Below are 16,115 nucleotides of genomic sequence, written 5' to 3'. Positions count from 1 at the left end.
AATTCTGACCCAATTCTTCTTATATGAACACCCAAGCTGTACATGTTGTCACTATTAATCATGTGTTTCACTGCTTTGTGCAATCTTTTCTGCATGCATGTTACACTCGCCCAAAAATCCAGTCTGATACCAAATGTAACACTAAAGAACCTTCTAAAACTAAACTTCCAAAGAAAACAGAGATTTGTACACATTACACAATTTCCAAATGCATGCATCCCTGACCATCTTTTCTGAGAGTCATGTATGTACATTCCAAACACAAACTCCTATGAAAAGCAAAGTATTGGCTTTGAGACTTGTACGGTAGAAACCAAATACTATTTCACAAGCTTTCATAATAAAATCTCCTGCCTGAACACATTGGAATGGGTGACGTGCTGTAAAAATCGCCATTCACTCTATGCTTAGACTTAAATTCTCAAGCTCTTAGGTTTCCTTTGGCAAGCATAAAAAACAGGTAAATCACATTGCTTACTAAACTTCTTGGTCAGGTTACAGTTCTGAAAGGGAAATCCAAGAGATGATAAAGCAACTCCATCTCGTATCTATGACTGAAATTGCATTGCTTTTTGTATTTTATTTCTCCAATACTTGGCGCACATCTTCTCCATATGCAATATGTGGCTCTGCTTCAAGTATAAGTTTAAATCCACAACCCCTGTTAGGATTGTATTACTTCATAGACCTCATTTCTAATGGATGCCTAGGTCCTACATTTCCATTTTGAAGAACATAAAAACCAATTGATTAGCGAGCCATTTGGAGCCTTTACTGCAGTGGGAAGATTCATCTGTCCCATCTTCTCCTTTCTTGCCACGTTTGGCCTGATTGATACTACAAATGAAATCACCTTGCGTGCAAAAAGGCTCCACCCTGTCTTTTAACTTGACAACCATAATTAGTGGATGTACATGGAGAACCATATCATGTGTCAATATTAGGGTAAACACCTGGTGATGTAAATGATGCTAAGCTGAGCCAAACTCCACAAACCACTTCTCATGGCGTTCTATGTCGGAGGTTGAAACACTTCGTGAAATTTTTGAAAGCGCTTCCTCAAAGTCACACATAGCAACAGGCTCCTGCATTGCATCCTTGGTCATGTTCTTAATCTCATCCCGTGTTTTGCCCGCTATTTTTCTTCTCATGCCATTCATAGAAGCATCTCTGCATATATTAGTCAGATCATCTCCACTGTACCCTTCCGTACGACGAGCCACAACATCAACATCAACATCAGCTGCAACCTGTCCAATGCAGTCCATTAAGATTATTAGTATCATCTTTGCAGTTTCAAGTCCAGCATTTCACATTAAATGTAAAAGCCGTTGCACAGCCCCTCCCCACCGAAATCACAATTCTTCTCTTCACCCCCCCTTGGGCCGGCTCTCCCCACCCTGCTTGTTCAAAGCCTTTTGGCCAGTCTAGGATCCCCCGCCCCCCCCCCCTCCCCTGCCCCTCTCTCACCTTTCCTCCAACCCTCATCAGTGCTTCTTCCCTTTCCTCCAACCCTCATCAGTGCTTCTTTTGGCTCCTAGAGATGCAGCTAGAAGCGTAAGAGACAGAATCTCACATAGCAACCATTGAACTGGATTGGCCAAAGGACTTCATATGACAGCACCAAATTCCCGAATACATGCATGATTTCTTTCTCCCTAATATAAACAACAGGTTGTTCAGCGTGTAAGAGCTTCAGAACCAAGTAGTTGTGAAACCAGCCAGTACTTTCCTGGAACCCCCATAAAAGATGTCACCTTTTAAGGGAGAGGGCTCTCCCTTTCCAGCTTACATTGACGAAGACTGCACTTGTACTCTAACGGATGGCTTTTATTTGGGTTTTGTGATTTCTTGATGCCATGGTTTCAGTTTAGTGATACGGCTAGATTTCCAAGCCTGCCAAAGAATACCAAGACACTGGTCCTAGCTTGAGTGCAACCCTCGCTAAGATCCCCATGACTCCCTTCCACACTGTCTGAGCATGCGAGCAGCTCCAAAGGCAGTGCTTCAGGGACTGCTCCTTCTGAAAGCACATCTGGCAGTGCCCCTCCTGCCCCATTTGCCTCAGCCAGCTGCCAACTGGTAGCCCCTTGTGGGCCACCATCCAAAGAAAGTAAGAGATCTTCCTCGGCCGCCAGCTTGCCCAAAGAGTCTTCCAAAATGTGTGAAGAAAAACCAGAGATATCCCTTGGGCATACCAACTATGTGCTTGAGTGGGTAGCCTGTGTTGGAGAGCCCCAAGAGCATGCCTACCAGTACATGCACTGTATGAGAAGAAGGGGGTAGGGTTCTCTAAGGTCTCCAGTGGTAGCCAGTGCCACTCCCCTGGGTCCCACTCCACCTCTGTCAGGGAGCAGCCCTCCCAAATCCAGAGTCTCCAGTCCTGGTCCTGCATAATCAAGGGGTCTATATGCCACGTTTTCCTCACATTGACAACTTAAGCCCAAATTCAACTGGAGTTGAATTTGCCATACAATTCTGGATTCTGAACTTGTGTAGCAGCCCTTGTATATCCTTGGACTGTTTCATGACAATGCCCTCTTCCGACTGCATAAACTGAATTCCCACGTAATAGTGCAACAGTCCCAAATCTGACCTCTCATATAGGGCTTCAAGATCAATCTTGAATTCTGCAATTCTGTCCTCATTGGTGCCTATGAGCAGCATATCATCCACTAGAGGATGATTATGATCAAATTCACTTTGTCTCAAGACTTAGAGGGTGCTTACAAAGCTATAGCTCATGTGGATGAGAGTGTACCTTTTTTAGCTCTTGAGAAAAGTAAAGAGGCTTTCTTGAAGTTACTCATGGCTGAATGCCCTTAATAATAGGACAATATGTTAATTTGTCAATCCAATACTGTAACAGTCCGAATAGCTTATCGGGAAAAACTATAGGATTGCAGCACCCATCATTTCATGTTTCTCAATTAAAGCAATTTTATAATTGAGTGATTCATTTATTGAAGACCTTATTATGTTTCAAAGCTAGAGGATGATGTAGAGCGCAGGCCACCAAGAATCCAGAATTACGAACAAAGACAAGTTTGAAACTAGAATATATCCAGGTTTCACATAGACTTCATCTATCACAGGCTATTGGGATCCACTCATAAACATGGAAATCATTCCTAGCGTTATCAATTCAAGACCATATGGCATAGATTGGTTATTATAATGAAAAATCATTATACAAACATAAATAATAAGGTTCTTGCAATTGCAGTGATTAACCAATGGAAAATTATTATTTGTTACATTTCTCTCTACAAGGTTAAAACCATGTATTCATTTCTTGTGCGCATACACATTGATACACATGCGAGTGTTTTATGTTAGTTCTTTCTTACACGACGTATGCTTCTACCGGACATCTTATACAAATCCAATGCATTGGTCTTCATCAGTTTAGTGATATCACTTATTCATGGTTCTTACACCATGAGAGTTTACCATCTTAAAATAGTAGTGGCACCTTTCCACAGAAGAATCGGCCACAACTGATGCTTCCTACGTGTACAGCCAGTGCATGGGTTGGACTCCATACATCGAGTTGTTTCACAACCTATAGCATTATCCAAGTCCTTATGACTTGATGACCGTTTACAAGATCACCCTTCACTTGCCAGTATACCTCATGAGATTGGGATGCTCTGCATATCCACCGGGTTTATGTACCCAACACAAATGGGATTTTATACCCTTCAGTTCCTAGTTGCTTTCATGCGTGCCTTAAGGATGATGAGCCTTGGTGCATCTAGGCAGTAATGCTGGGTCTTGCGAGGACAAATTATACATAGGGTTAAAGCTGTGAGTAGGTAGAATCAATAATCTTTGAGTCTGGTTATCTAAACCCTGATCACTCACATGCACATTAGATAGTGCAATATGAGCCATTACCATAGGTTTCAGTTTGGGTAGATTTCAATAAGTCTGGCTCAAGTTATTTCCGTAGTAAGCCTAGGGTACAATTAAATGTTCTAGGCCCAATTGTGCTTTAATTAAATGCATGGGTAAAGAGGTTGTGGGACAATTTTAAAAGGAGAATTGAATAGCTGTTTAATTAAATTATTAAATCTATTCCTCACTATTCACGTTCGGAATATTTGGTTGAATCATGAATAAGTATATTTATATTTTAGCTAACACTTAGTCTAACTTCACAGATTTCAATCAATTTTAGGTGCAACCAGCCATATGAACCACCAGATGTTGTTTCCACCTCATTTTTACATGCTTGTTGTCGAGCACTTGGCTGCTCCCTCAGGTTTCAAGTTGCTGCACCCCAAAACAGCGAAGTTGCATTGAGTTCTCGCCAGGCTCTAGTCTCAATCACCAGGCACCTCCTACATGAGTTGTGATCTGTTGTGCAGCTTGCAGCTGCTGGTCTGGCACCTAAATTCACTTTAAATTAAGAGAACACAGCTTGGACCGTGTTTGCTTTGGTGGAGATGATGTTCTAGAGACTGTCTGAATCTGCCAGGATAAGGACCTTCTGACCACCAACCTGTCCATAAAACTGAAACATATTGGAAAATTGATGAGGCTCCCCCTTCTCTTGAGCTTCAAGCACCTGTATCAATACCAAGGTTGACCCTATAGTCTGTTCTTCATCAAGCTCCTCAACAATTACTGAGGTTTTTGAAACTGTTGTTGAACCACTTGACGCGCCTCCTGCTGTTAGAAGCTTCTGGTAATCCGAGCAATCTTAATATGACCCGGCACATGACAATGGAAGCATCAGTTCTCTTTGGCATAGAGTGCTCCAGTTGCTTTATACAAGTACCCACCATAGCCATTGCTGTCCTCCACCATCCAGCTCTTTTGCTGCTGCCCATTCCCACCATCACCTGGCGTGGAATCCTGGGACTTCTTACTGTTGACCTGGTTGGATCCTTGACCCTTGTGCATGAGCTCAAAATTATGAGCAAGCTCGTATGCAAACTCATAATCTCGTGGCTTGAAACTTCTGACATACCACTGGATGCATGTATGCAACCCATGAAGAACTGCAACTGTATAAACACCTGATTGAATTTATTGGCATAATGATTCACCGTCTGGGTGTCTCCATTGCGTAGCTCGTAAAATTGACTCTAGAGCCTGTCCAAGTACTAGGGTGGCAGGAACTGTGATCGGAGATCTTTCACAAATTCCAACCAACTGTAAAAAGGTGTCTCCTCGTTTGCATCATAGTGGTCTTTCTGCCACTTGAGTCACCAAGTGACCGCCTCGCCTGTGAGGTGCATGGATGCTAGGATGCACCGTTCATTGTTCTTCGTAGGCATAACTGAAAAATAGCTTTCAAACTGGTTGAGCCACGAAGTAAACACTAAGGGTTCGTGCTTACAATCAAACATATGTGAAGTTGAGTTTCCCTAGAACAAAAGGCTTTGGCCGGAGGTGGAAGTCTCTTCGTTACTCCCCCGCTGGTCAAAAAAATGAGAAGCTGACAGTCCCATTCTTCCTTCTCTTCTCGAGAGGTACATTCTCGAAGCTCCTTTGCCTCTTGAGTTCCTTGGCTTCCCCAGCCTCTCGATCGCGTTCGTCCTTGGCTTCCCGAGCCTTCCAATCGCGTTCTTCTTTTGCCTCCGAGCTAGCCTTGCGCGCTCTCTGACGACCTTCTCACGATTCTCCCACATCTCCTGAAGCTGGGTCATACAGGTGAAGAAAGCCTCGGACTATTGCTGCTGCATCTGCATCATAACCTGCAACATGGCTGTCATGGCAGACATGAAAGTGTCTAGAAGATTCTGTGGTGGGAGTGGTCGTGTCAGTTGAGGCGCTGAACCCTCATCCCCCCATGTGTTGGACTACTTACTAGTGCTCATGGTGTCCTTGCCGGATCTTGTTTGGACAGTAAAACATTAGAGCTTCCCTTAAACTAACCCTCCCTATCTCAGGAAGGAAAATTGAAGCTATGATACTCATGTAGCGGGAGATAGACTATCCTCACTCTCTCTCCTGCTCAATACTAACTACAACTACAAGATGATGCACTCAATACACAAAGTGATGCTGTGGGTGTGAGTGAGAAAATCAGAGGGAGAGAATGTAGTGGACCTCCGAAGAGGAAATAGATACAACTGAATAATGAATGCCCAAAGGGTTGAATACAACTGTATGAAGGGGTGAAACCCTCATTGCAAAACTGGAAGACTAGACTACCTCGAGGAGGTGAATCCTCACTAGATCCCTGAAGAGGCTAAGATTACCCTGCTGGTCTGCTCTGTGGGGAGGCTTATTCTAAGGGCTGAATTGCCCAACTGTGGGATGAATAATGAGGGCCAAAGGCTGCCCTTTTATAGGCTGTTAGGTCAGCCTGGCCGTCTTCGTCAACACCAACCTTTGACCCTGGTTAGATGGTCAAGGCATACCAGGTTGGTCAAAGAGTCGACATTGACCAAAAAGTCAACGCGTTGAGTGTTGACCCTAAATCAACTCTGTATTTTTTGACCTGCGATGACATGACGTTGAGTGACTAGGCAAGGCTACCTGCATGGCTGTATGGATGCCTACATGGCAATTGACCTAGCTGCTTGCGTTGGCACTAGCTAGTATGGCCACGGGTTTGTGGATACCCGTGACATGGTCACACACGGGAAACATTCGCTCTTTTCGCTCCTTTTCTCTTCCTATTCATGGCAGAGGCATTATGTTATTGTCTACGCTCACAGGCAGCAAGCCTCTCAAGGATGTGGCTCCCAATCCATTAGGAGAAGGTTTCACAAATAACACGACACTCTTTGTGAGGGCACAACAAAGAACGTATTGTTTGGCCTCCAGGGCCAAGATCAACTGGACCAAATCAGTTGACTTCGTCACAGTCACTGAGGACGTTCACCGGACCAAATCAGTTGGCTTCGTCACAGTCACAATCAACACTGAGGACGTTCAGGGGATCCTGGATTGGGGGGTGGCACTTGGCTTCCGGTGGATTCCACAAGCACACACAACGGGATTGGCTATCAGGTGGGCATTGATATTTCAGCAAAGCAACACATCGTCTCTGCTCTAGAAAGAAAGAAAGTTGTATTAACGTCTTCAAAAGGCCTCGTAGGCCAATGAGATAGCACAATCAGCAGAATAGCTCGTAAAAGCCGTTATGGGCTGAAGCAAAGGGATCACTAAGGCCCTTGCTGAATACTAAGCTAAGCTAATAATCTCAAAAACACTCCCAAGAGACTCCGGTAGGTAGTACGAAAGCTCCAAGGGCATATTTGAGAGTCGTGGTAGCCCTCCGATGAGACGCAAAGATGTCGTGAATCTGTAGCTGTCGAGCTACCTCTCGCTGTGGCAGGGAGGTGGTCTCCAAGATCTCTACATACGATGAGCCATATCAAGGGTCAGATGCAAAGCAGAACCGTTTTAGGCAAGCTATTGGTATATGGTCTCACCCAAGGCTCCGAGCCCTAGAAGCTCTTGCTTCAACGAGAGCTTCTTAGGAACTCCCCTCGTACAAGAGGTCAGTGGCAGCAGTCCTCATGGAAGGACACCCCCCCCCCCATTTTAGACGAGGTATCTTCATAGGGTTTGGTAGCGTTTGTCTGGAGGACTCATTTAGACAAGTCCCACGTGCCCAGAGGAGTTTGAGAGGCATCGACTCATTTAGCATTAGGAGATTCAGGACCAAGAAGAACTCATGCTGGGGCAACGGACACACATCACTTCGGCACAATGGAACAACGACCCAACTAGGTCTTTTAGGACTTGGAGCCGCCTTCTAGAGGCAGAACCATGAGCACAAGCACCCGAGATGGCGAAGATCGACATGGAGATCCCCGAAGCATGATGAGCGAGATTGTGCAAAGCCTCTACCCCCCTTCATTGGTACATGCAGTTTTCAAGGACTAGGGTGCCTCTCAGAATCCATTTTTTGCACCAATCCTTTGGCACCTACAGATGCAACTTTTACAGAGTGGAGCCATAGGATGCTTGACTTAATCTAACCCAAGGACTACAAACAAGTACAGATCTTGAAATGATGTATATTCTATGGTCTACATCTCTCTTAGGAGGTTAACCGTCAAGTGAATCAAACTAACAACCATTAAATCATCAAAAGCAACTTTATGCTTTTCAACAACATTCAGCAAAAGTTTATTCTTTCCATTGAATGATAAATACAATTATTAACAAAAATAGAATCATAAATATATGGCTCGCGTTCTTCTTGTTGCAAGAGTTAGAAAGACCCTAACATGCTTTCAAACATAATGGAGTTTTTAATATATCTCCTCTATAATATATCACCCACACTATAAAGCCACAAAAATAGAATCATAAATATATGGCTCGCGTTCTTCTTGTTGCAAGAGTTTGCAACAACTGCCACTTCAGGTTTCAGAGTGACTTTTGATGGATACAGATGCCTAGTATATGATCTTCGTGATGACAATGCCATAGTCCTCACTAGCACTTTGAAAAAGGGGCTTTATCACCTTGATGATCACTCAGCTGCACTCTCTATTGAAGCATTTGCTATTTCAGATTCACAGCTTGCTGAAACTCATCTTTGGCATGAGAGAATGGGTCATCTCAATTATAGAGCTCTTCAAGTTACATTCACAGGACATGGCAAATGATGTACCTCAAATTCACACTGTTTCCAAACATGTATGTGAGGGTTGTCTTTTGGGTAAGATGCATCGGTTTCCTTTTCAAAAGAATTGTCCAAAACTCTCACAAAGGAAATTGCAGCTAGTGCACAGTGAGGTCTGTGGCCCAGTGAGGACAAATGCCATTGGGGGGTACAAATATTTCATGACTCTCATTGATGACTTCACAAGATATTGCTGGGTATATGCTTTAAAAGCCAAATCTGAAGTGTTCTCATGCTTTCAAAGGTGGCTGAATATGGTTGAGAATGAATCATCACCCTTAACACAGATAGGGGGGGAGAGTATATGTCAAAGGAGTTTGATGCATTTTTTTCTTCACCGGGCATCTCATGCACTACTCCTTACACTCCTCAGCATAATCATGTTCCTGAAAGGAAGAACAGGTCCACTATGGAGATGGCATGCTTAAAGCCAAGTCCTTGCCCACTAAATTTTGGCTTGATGCAGTGATGTGTGCCAACTATGTGATGAATAGATCACCTACAAGGGCATTGAAGACTGTTACACTTATGAAGCATGGAAAGGCAGGAAGCCTTCACTTTCACACATGAGAGTTTTTAAGTCTCTTGCATATGTTCATGTACCATCTCAGCTGAGACATAAGCTTGATGACAAGGCAATCAAATGCATATTTATTGGTTACAGCCAGGAGAGCAGAGGTTATAGGTTATACCAACCAAATATTGGGAAGATTATTGTCAGTAGAGATGTAATCTTTGCTGAACATTCGGCTTCTCCTCTTGTGGACTGCAAAGCTAAGCTAGAAGTTGACATGTTTGATGCCTTTGACTCTTGGTTACCTCTGCCTTCCTCAGAAGAGGACTTTGACCAGCAACATGTGCCTCCTGCAGGCCCTCCAACAAGCAATGATCAGCCAGTACCCCATGTTGATTTGCAGGTTTCTCTTACAACACAAAATGATCCCACTATTCATGATGCAATGATTGAAGAAAGAGCTGTCAATAGACAGCAAAGGCAAGTTCCCAGATGGCTTCTTGATACATTGAGGGACAGCAAACAAGATCAGCCTTTTGCTGCCCGGACAAGATCAAGAAATAGACACATGCATGGTCACTTTCTTGAGTTTGCACTCCTTGCTGCAGCTTGCAATGAAGAGCCTCTGTGTCATTGTTACGCTCTAGCCGAGGTAGCATGACCTCGGAAGAATCAGTCCACATTTCCCTTAAAGGATCTATGTTTGTAATATATTTGTTTGCGCTTTATGTAAATGATCGGGAGGGAATTAATGTCAAGGTCCTAGGTGAGGGTTGATAGCACCAGACTAGGTGGATCTAAGGCTAACGGCCTAATGCATGAAATGTGCCTGGAGCAAAGGAAATTAAAGCATCCCAAGAGAGGGGTGAAATGTTGCATTAGTAAGGTCCTATAATGATGACATGTGGCATCTAGATCCATCTAGGGAGATGGGGCTTGCTGGAGCTAGTGAGAGAAGGAGATGGTGCTTTACGTGATTTTTTTCTGATTCTCAATTAGCTCTCACGCTTCAGCAAGATTGGCTGGGTGGAACAAATTCGGTGCTTCTCCCGTGATTTGTGTGTAGTGAGAAGTAGTGTGTGACAATTGGTATCAGAGCTCCAGGAAGAGATCAAGGGATGGACGAATTTTGATCTAATGATATGAGAAGTCCAGCATGATCTAACGGAACGGGAAGGTAGTTGACAAAACGAAAATGGAGTTGGGTGAAAGCCCTACGAGACAGGGAGTGATTGGACACTGACGAACGTGTCTTTGATCGTTGGTAGCGGACAGCAAGCGTGGAGCGCAAACGTGACGACGAACGACGTGTTCGATCGGTGATCAGGGTCCCGCAAGGATGGTCGACGAATTACGGATGATGTAGCGCAGGACTCTGTTACTCGTGACCTCCACGCGACGGACTGATTTGACGGATTACAGGGATAGAACTGTTTGTGGGTTTGCTTGGTGCGAGCTGTGTGCAGAGGCGACGTACGGGATCTAGGAACCGATGAAGATTGACGACAGGGTGACGATCGCAATATGTTTCGTCACATCTCCCACTCTCTGGCTACGTGACTGATTACGTGACTGGCTAGCCTGTATAGAATTCGACCTGGTTCCCAATGGACTCACAGTCATAGCCTTCTAAGGCCACGCAGAGAGTTTGTAGGCTTAGACCGATTTTTTTATTAAAAAAACAGAGAGCTACGCCTTGGCAGAGAAAAAAAGAAGAGCGCATCATTTGTTTGCGGAGCTGAGGCGGGTATACAGTTTTTTTCGTTTGGTATCACTGGGATATCAAATCGAGAGGCAGAGACTTATCATTTGCGAGCAAGCAGTACATGGAGGCTACAGGCTTTGGGGACTCGAATTGCGATGTGGAGCTGAGACAGATTCCCTCAGACAGATTTAGACCAAGGAGCACTTTACTCATTTTCCCTTTTGTTCTGTCATTCCTATTTTGTCAGAAACAGATTAGGCTTTTGTGGTTGTAGCAGTGTTTGCAGTTTACGATGCTATAGCAGGGACAGATTATGCCTGTGTGCTTCAGTCAAAGTTAGTTTGCAGGAATTTCCCTAATATAGGGAAAAGCGCTATTTGGGTTATGCATGTGTCAAATGCCTAGTCAGTGTGCATGTGGTATTGCAGGTATTCCCTAGTATAGGGAATTGTGTCGGAGTGTCAGTACATTGAATTGTGTCAGTTTGTAAATACAGTGTTCTAGCGGTGTTTTTTTTTTTTTTTTAACAAAACAAAACACCCATTGAACTGAATGGAAGCAGAAGAAGGGGCTTCCAGGAGAGACCCTGGTGAGTCAGGAGTCCGGCCGACCCACCAGGTGTCGCGCCCAGGAGCTCATACCTTATCTGGCAGGATTGCATTACTTGAGGATGCCTTGCAGCAGCTATTAGCGCAACAGTTACAGACAAATGCAGGGCAGTCTGAACTTAGAAGAGCAATACATAGTATGTCTGCCAGACCTTCTCGAGAGGAGAAAGGAAAGGCTCCAATGGAACCGGAGTCTAGTGTCCATACGGTCGAGCCTAGGAAGGCTAAAGTACCAAATATTGCCAATTACATGCCGGAAAAGTATTCTGGTCGAATGAATGACCGTAGTTCTGATGTCATTGAGACCTGGTTACACAAATGGGACGAGGCGTTCGCCATTTGTGAAATCAGGAATGATATCAAGAAGATCCGCAAGGCCACCCACATGTTTAGTGAGGCAGCGGATCGGTGGTGGATTAAACAACAAAAAGATGGTATAGCATCCACTACCTGGGAGGGGTTTAAAAGAGAATTCAGGAAACACTTCTTACCTCCTGACGAAGCATCCCGAGCTTGGGATCAGTATAGGAACCTTCGTCAGAGAAATTTGTCAGTGGCAGAATACACTGATAAGTTTCGAGAGAGCGTAATGAAGGTTGATGAACCCCTGCCTCAATCAATCTAAGTGAAAGATTTCATATTTGGATTGAATGATCGGATAAAAATGGAAGTTCGGGCTAAGTACGCGAACACGTTGGATGATGCAATAGCCATAGCCCTGAACTATGAAGATGCCAAGGGCAGCAGACCAAGTGGGTTTGCACAGGTCGGGACCCAGTATGGGTACCAAAAGAATTCTGGGTTTAAGAAGAAATGAATTAGTAAAGGAAGTAGTTCTCAGCCGAGTGGTCAAGCTAAGCAGGCGAAACCAGCTGAAACTCCTAAACCAAGTACCACCATTGGAGTGAAAAGGAAAGTAACCCCAATGGCAGCCCGAGCTTGGTCTAAGTTTCCCTTAAACCCAGAGCAGAGAGAAAAAGCGAGGAGAGAAGGCTTATGTTTTGGTTGCCTTCAGCCTCATCAGTGGAAGGATTGTCCACGTAATAAAGATCGTCGGATGGCTGAGATGGTAGTCTCAGAATGCAACGTGGAAATGGAGGGAAGTCCCAGAGCAGAAGAGATGCAGATTCAGCTAGCAGGATCCTCTCAAAGGTCAGTACCTTGTTTGTTATGTGTGTCTGTTGCTAAGCTAGTAACGAGTGCACCTGATAACATCCTATCTAAGCCCGCAGCAACGAGGTATACAGTCTTTAATGATACGGATTTAATTAAAATGAAAGGGCAAGTGGCCAATCATGATGCCATTGTGTTGTTTGACTCAGCGTCAACGCACAATGTAATTAACTCCAAGCTCATGAAGAGGCTGAAGTTAAAGACTAACCCATCTGACTATGTGTATACAGTCAAGATGGCAGATGAAGTTCAACTGAAGTATGGGACCAAAGGGTTACCCAGTTGGAGCTTCGTATTCAGGACTATGCTGAGAAGCTTGATTTTGAAATGACCAAGCTTGCTCATGCAGATATAGCCCTGGGTATGGCGTGGCATTCTAGGAAGAATCCAACCATTGATTGGAAAAAGCACGTATATCAATTCAAGATGAATGATGTGCTTTATGTCTTGCGAGGTGAAAAAGATATACCTCAGGGACCGCTGGTTTCCGTGATGGAAATCCGAAAAGCTCAAGAAGAGTTTTTATTCCTTTGCACAGCATCCGTAGAGCCTCCGTAGAGCCAGTTGATGATTCTTCGGCTAGCACTAATGTTGCGCAAAGTGGTGAGATGGCCAAATTGGCTAATCTTATAGCAGAGGAGTTCTCTGAATGTTTTAGGGATGAACTATCTTATGGGTTACCTCTAGAGTGGAATGTTCAGCATAAGATTGAACTGATCCCGGGGGCAGAACCTGTAAATAGACCTCCCTATAGAATGAGTTTTACTGAAGAGGCGGAGGTGCGTAGACAACTAGAAGAATACCTCAAGTTGGGGCAGATTCAACCAAGTTTCTCACCTTTTGCTTCGCCAGTGATATTAAAGAAGAAAAAGGATGATACGTTTCGTCTCTGTATAGATTACAGAGCATTGAATAATATCACTGTTAAGCACATGTATCCGATGGCTCGGATTGATGATTTGCTAGATGCATTACATGGAGCCGTGATTTTCAGCAAGATAGATCTTAAGTGTGGCTACCATCAGATCCGGATTAGAGCCGAGGATGTGCATAAAACCGCTTTCAGAAGCAAGTTTGGTCATTATGAGTTTTTGGTAATGCCCTTTGGACTTACCAATGCTCCAGCGACATTCGTCATGCTTATGAACGATTTACTACGTCCGTATATCGGAAAGTTTGTAGTACATTTTATTGACGATATTCGTAAAAGTATTACTGAGCATCGTGAACACTTGAGAATAGTGTTCAGTACTTTGAGGAAAGCCAGTCTTTATATAAATAAAAAGAAAACTATACTATGTATGGTTAGGCTTGAATATTTAGGATTCATAATTACTCCGGAGAGGGTAGAAATAGATCCGAAGAAAGTGGCTGCGATACTGACTTGGCCAATCCCTCAGAGTCTGACCGCGTTGCGATCATTCTTGGGGTTTGTCCAATTTTATAGAAGGCATATCAAAGGATATTCCGAAATAGTATCGCCATTGACTGATCTGACCTGAGATAAAGTATCTTTTATATGGGGACAGAATCAACAAGAAAGTTTTAACACCATAAAACAAGCTGTGGTCACAGGACCGGTGTTAAAAATAGTTGATCCCCAGAAACCGTTGTTCCTGGAAACCGATGCAAGTGGCATTGCAGTAGGAGCAATTCTCCTTCAAGAGGGAAGGCCAGTAGCCTTTGAAAGCAAGAAGCTTTCTCCCTCTCAAAGGAATTGGCCGACTTATGAATTGGAGTTGTATGCTGTTATCCATGCTTTGAAAACATGGAGGCATTATTTGTATGGTTCAGAGTTTTATGTGGATGTGGATCATGATACTCTGAAACATTTTTGTAAACAACCTAACTTGAGGGGCCGCCAAGCTAGGTGGGCAGAGCTCATGCAGGAGTTTAATTTAACGATTCGGTACCGAAGAGGGAAGGATAATAAGGTTGCTAATGCGTTGTCTCGCATTATACACAATATGAGTTTCACGGTATTAGAGAGTGCTCTAATGACCAAGATCAGAGAAACTCAAAAGGTGGACGAGTTTGTCTAGAGCTTATGGCCTAAAGCTCATGTGTTAAAACCCGGGGAAAACGAAAAGGATGACCTGGCATCCAGAAAAGGCCAAACCTATGCAAGATATACCATAAGGGATGGTATGCTGAAAAGAAATGGCAAGGTAGTAGTACCTAGTCAGAATGATCTCAGGCAGAGAGTCATTCGACAGTGCCATGATAGCCCATGTGCGGGACATCCAAGGGTCGAAAAGACATATGATCTCATGAAATTTCTTTTGGCCAAAGATGGAAAAGCATATTCATGAATATGTGACACGGTGTTTCTCGTGTCAGGTAAGCAAGGCCGAGCGGGTGAAGCTACCCGGACTTTTACAGCCCTTGGAAATACCACTAAGTGGGAGAGCATTTCCATGGACTTTATTGTAGGGCTGCCTACAACACAAGGAGGGTATGATTCTATCCTTGTGGAGGTTGATCGTCTAACCAAGATGGCTCACTTCATTCCAACTAGAGAGTCTGTTAGTGCCCCGCAAGTGGCGGATTTGTTTATTAGACATGAAAGTCTGCATGGATTGCCTAGATCCATAGTGTCAGACAGAGATGTCAGATTTACCAGTCATTTTTGCATAGCGGTATTTGAGACTGTTACCCGATTTTACTATCCTAGTCTCTTCTCCAGATCACGGGAGTAGCACCTTGATCTTCCACCCAGCCAAACTGCCAAAGCTTCTCAGCAAGAGAGAGAGAGCAATCTCTAAATCACGTAAATCAATCATTTCTCCACTTCTCTCACTAGCCTTGACAGACCCCAATTCCCTAGATAGATCTAGATGCCACATGTCATCCATATAGGGCCTTTCTAATGCAACATTTCACCCCTCTCTTGGGATGCATTTAATTCCTTGCCGCTAGGCACATTCTTTGCACTAGGCCCTTGGTCTCAGATCTATCTAGTCCGGTGCTATCAGCCCTCACCTAGGACCTTGAGATTAATCCCTCCCGATCATTTACATAAATCGCAAACACATATATTACAAAAATAGATCCTATAAGGGAAATGTCGACTGATTCTTCCGAGGTCATGCTACCTCGGCTAGAGCGTAACATTCCTTCCCTCTTCAGATATCAGCGTCCTCGATGATAAAGTCTGGGAACACTCTCCGCAACTGATATACGGATTCCCAGGTAGCTTCGGATAGAGGCTGACCATGCCATGCAACCAACACCGTGGGTATCTTCCGATGTAGATCCCTTGTAAGCATCCACGTGTACAAGACCCTCATCCATTGCTACAATGTGTTCTGTCTCATCCACTCCACTTCCTCTCTCATTTGTATTACCATGAACCAAATCTACATGGCGTGTCTCATCACTTCCTTTCTCATGTGTGGATTCTTGCACCTTAGGTCCCTCCAATGAAGTTGAACCTTGTTGGATGACACCCTGAAAGTATTCAAGGATAATCTTTGACTGATCTCGTGAAGCGAGATTTCTTTTGGCCAAAGA

At 44.0% G+C, this 16,115-nt stretch overlaps 1 protein-coding gene across 1 annotated transcript in view; it reads right to left on the bottom strand.

The window, feature by feature from the left end:
- Positions 1-318: 318 nt before the first annotated feature.
- The window catches only part of ERH3 (P-loop containing nucleoside triphosphate hydrolases superfamily protein), a 97,244-nt gene continuing 81,447 nt past the window's right edge, over positions 319-16,115 (bottom strand). Inside the window, exon 7 of the mRNA XM_087376839.1 lies at positions 319-1,250. Within this exon, the coding sequence (XP_087232965.1) occupies positions 972-1,250 (279 nt within the window). The 3' untranslated portion in view covers positions 319-971. The remainder of the gene's footprint in view (positions 1,251-16,115) is intronic.

The sequence above is a fragment of the Dipteris shenzhenensis genome, chromosome 7 (genome assembly GCF_047967505.1).
Source record: "Dipteris shenzhenensis isolate YYH24624 ecotype China chromosome 7, Dip_SZ_1.0, whole genome shotgun sequence".
Taxonomy (NCBI): domain Eukaryota; kingdom Viridiplantae; phylum Streptophyta; class Polypodiopsida; order Gleicheniales; family Dipteridaceae; genus Dipteris; species Dipteris shenzhenensis.
Note: the sequence above shows the minus strand (reverse complement) of the source record. Positions and strands in the feature narration are given on the sequence as shown.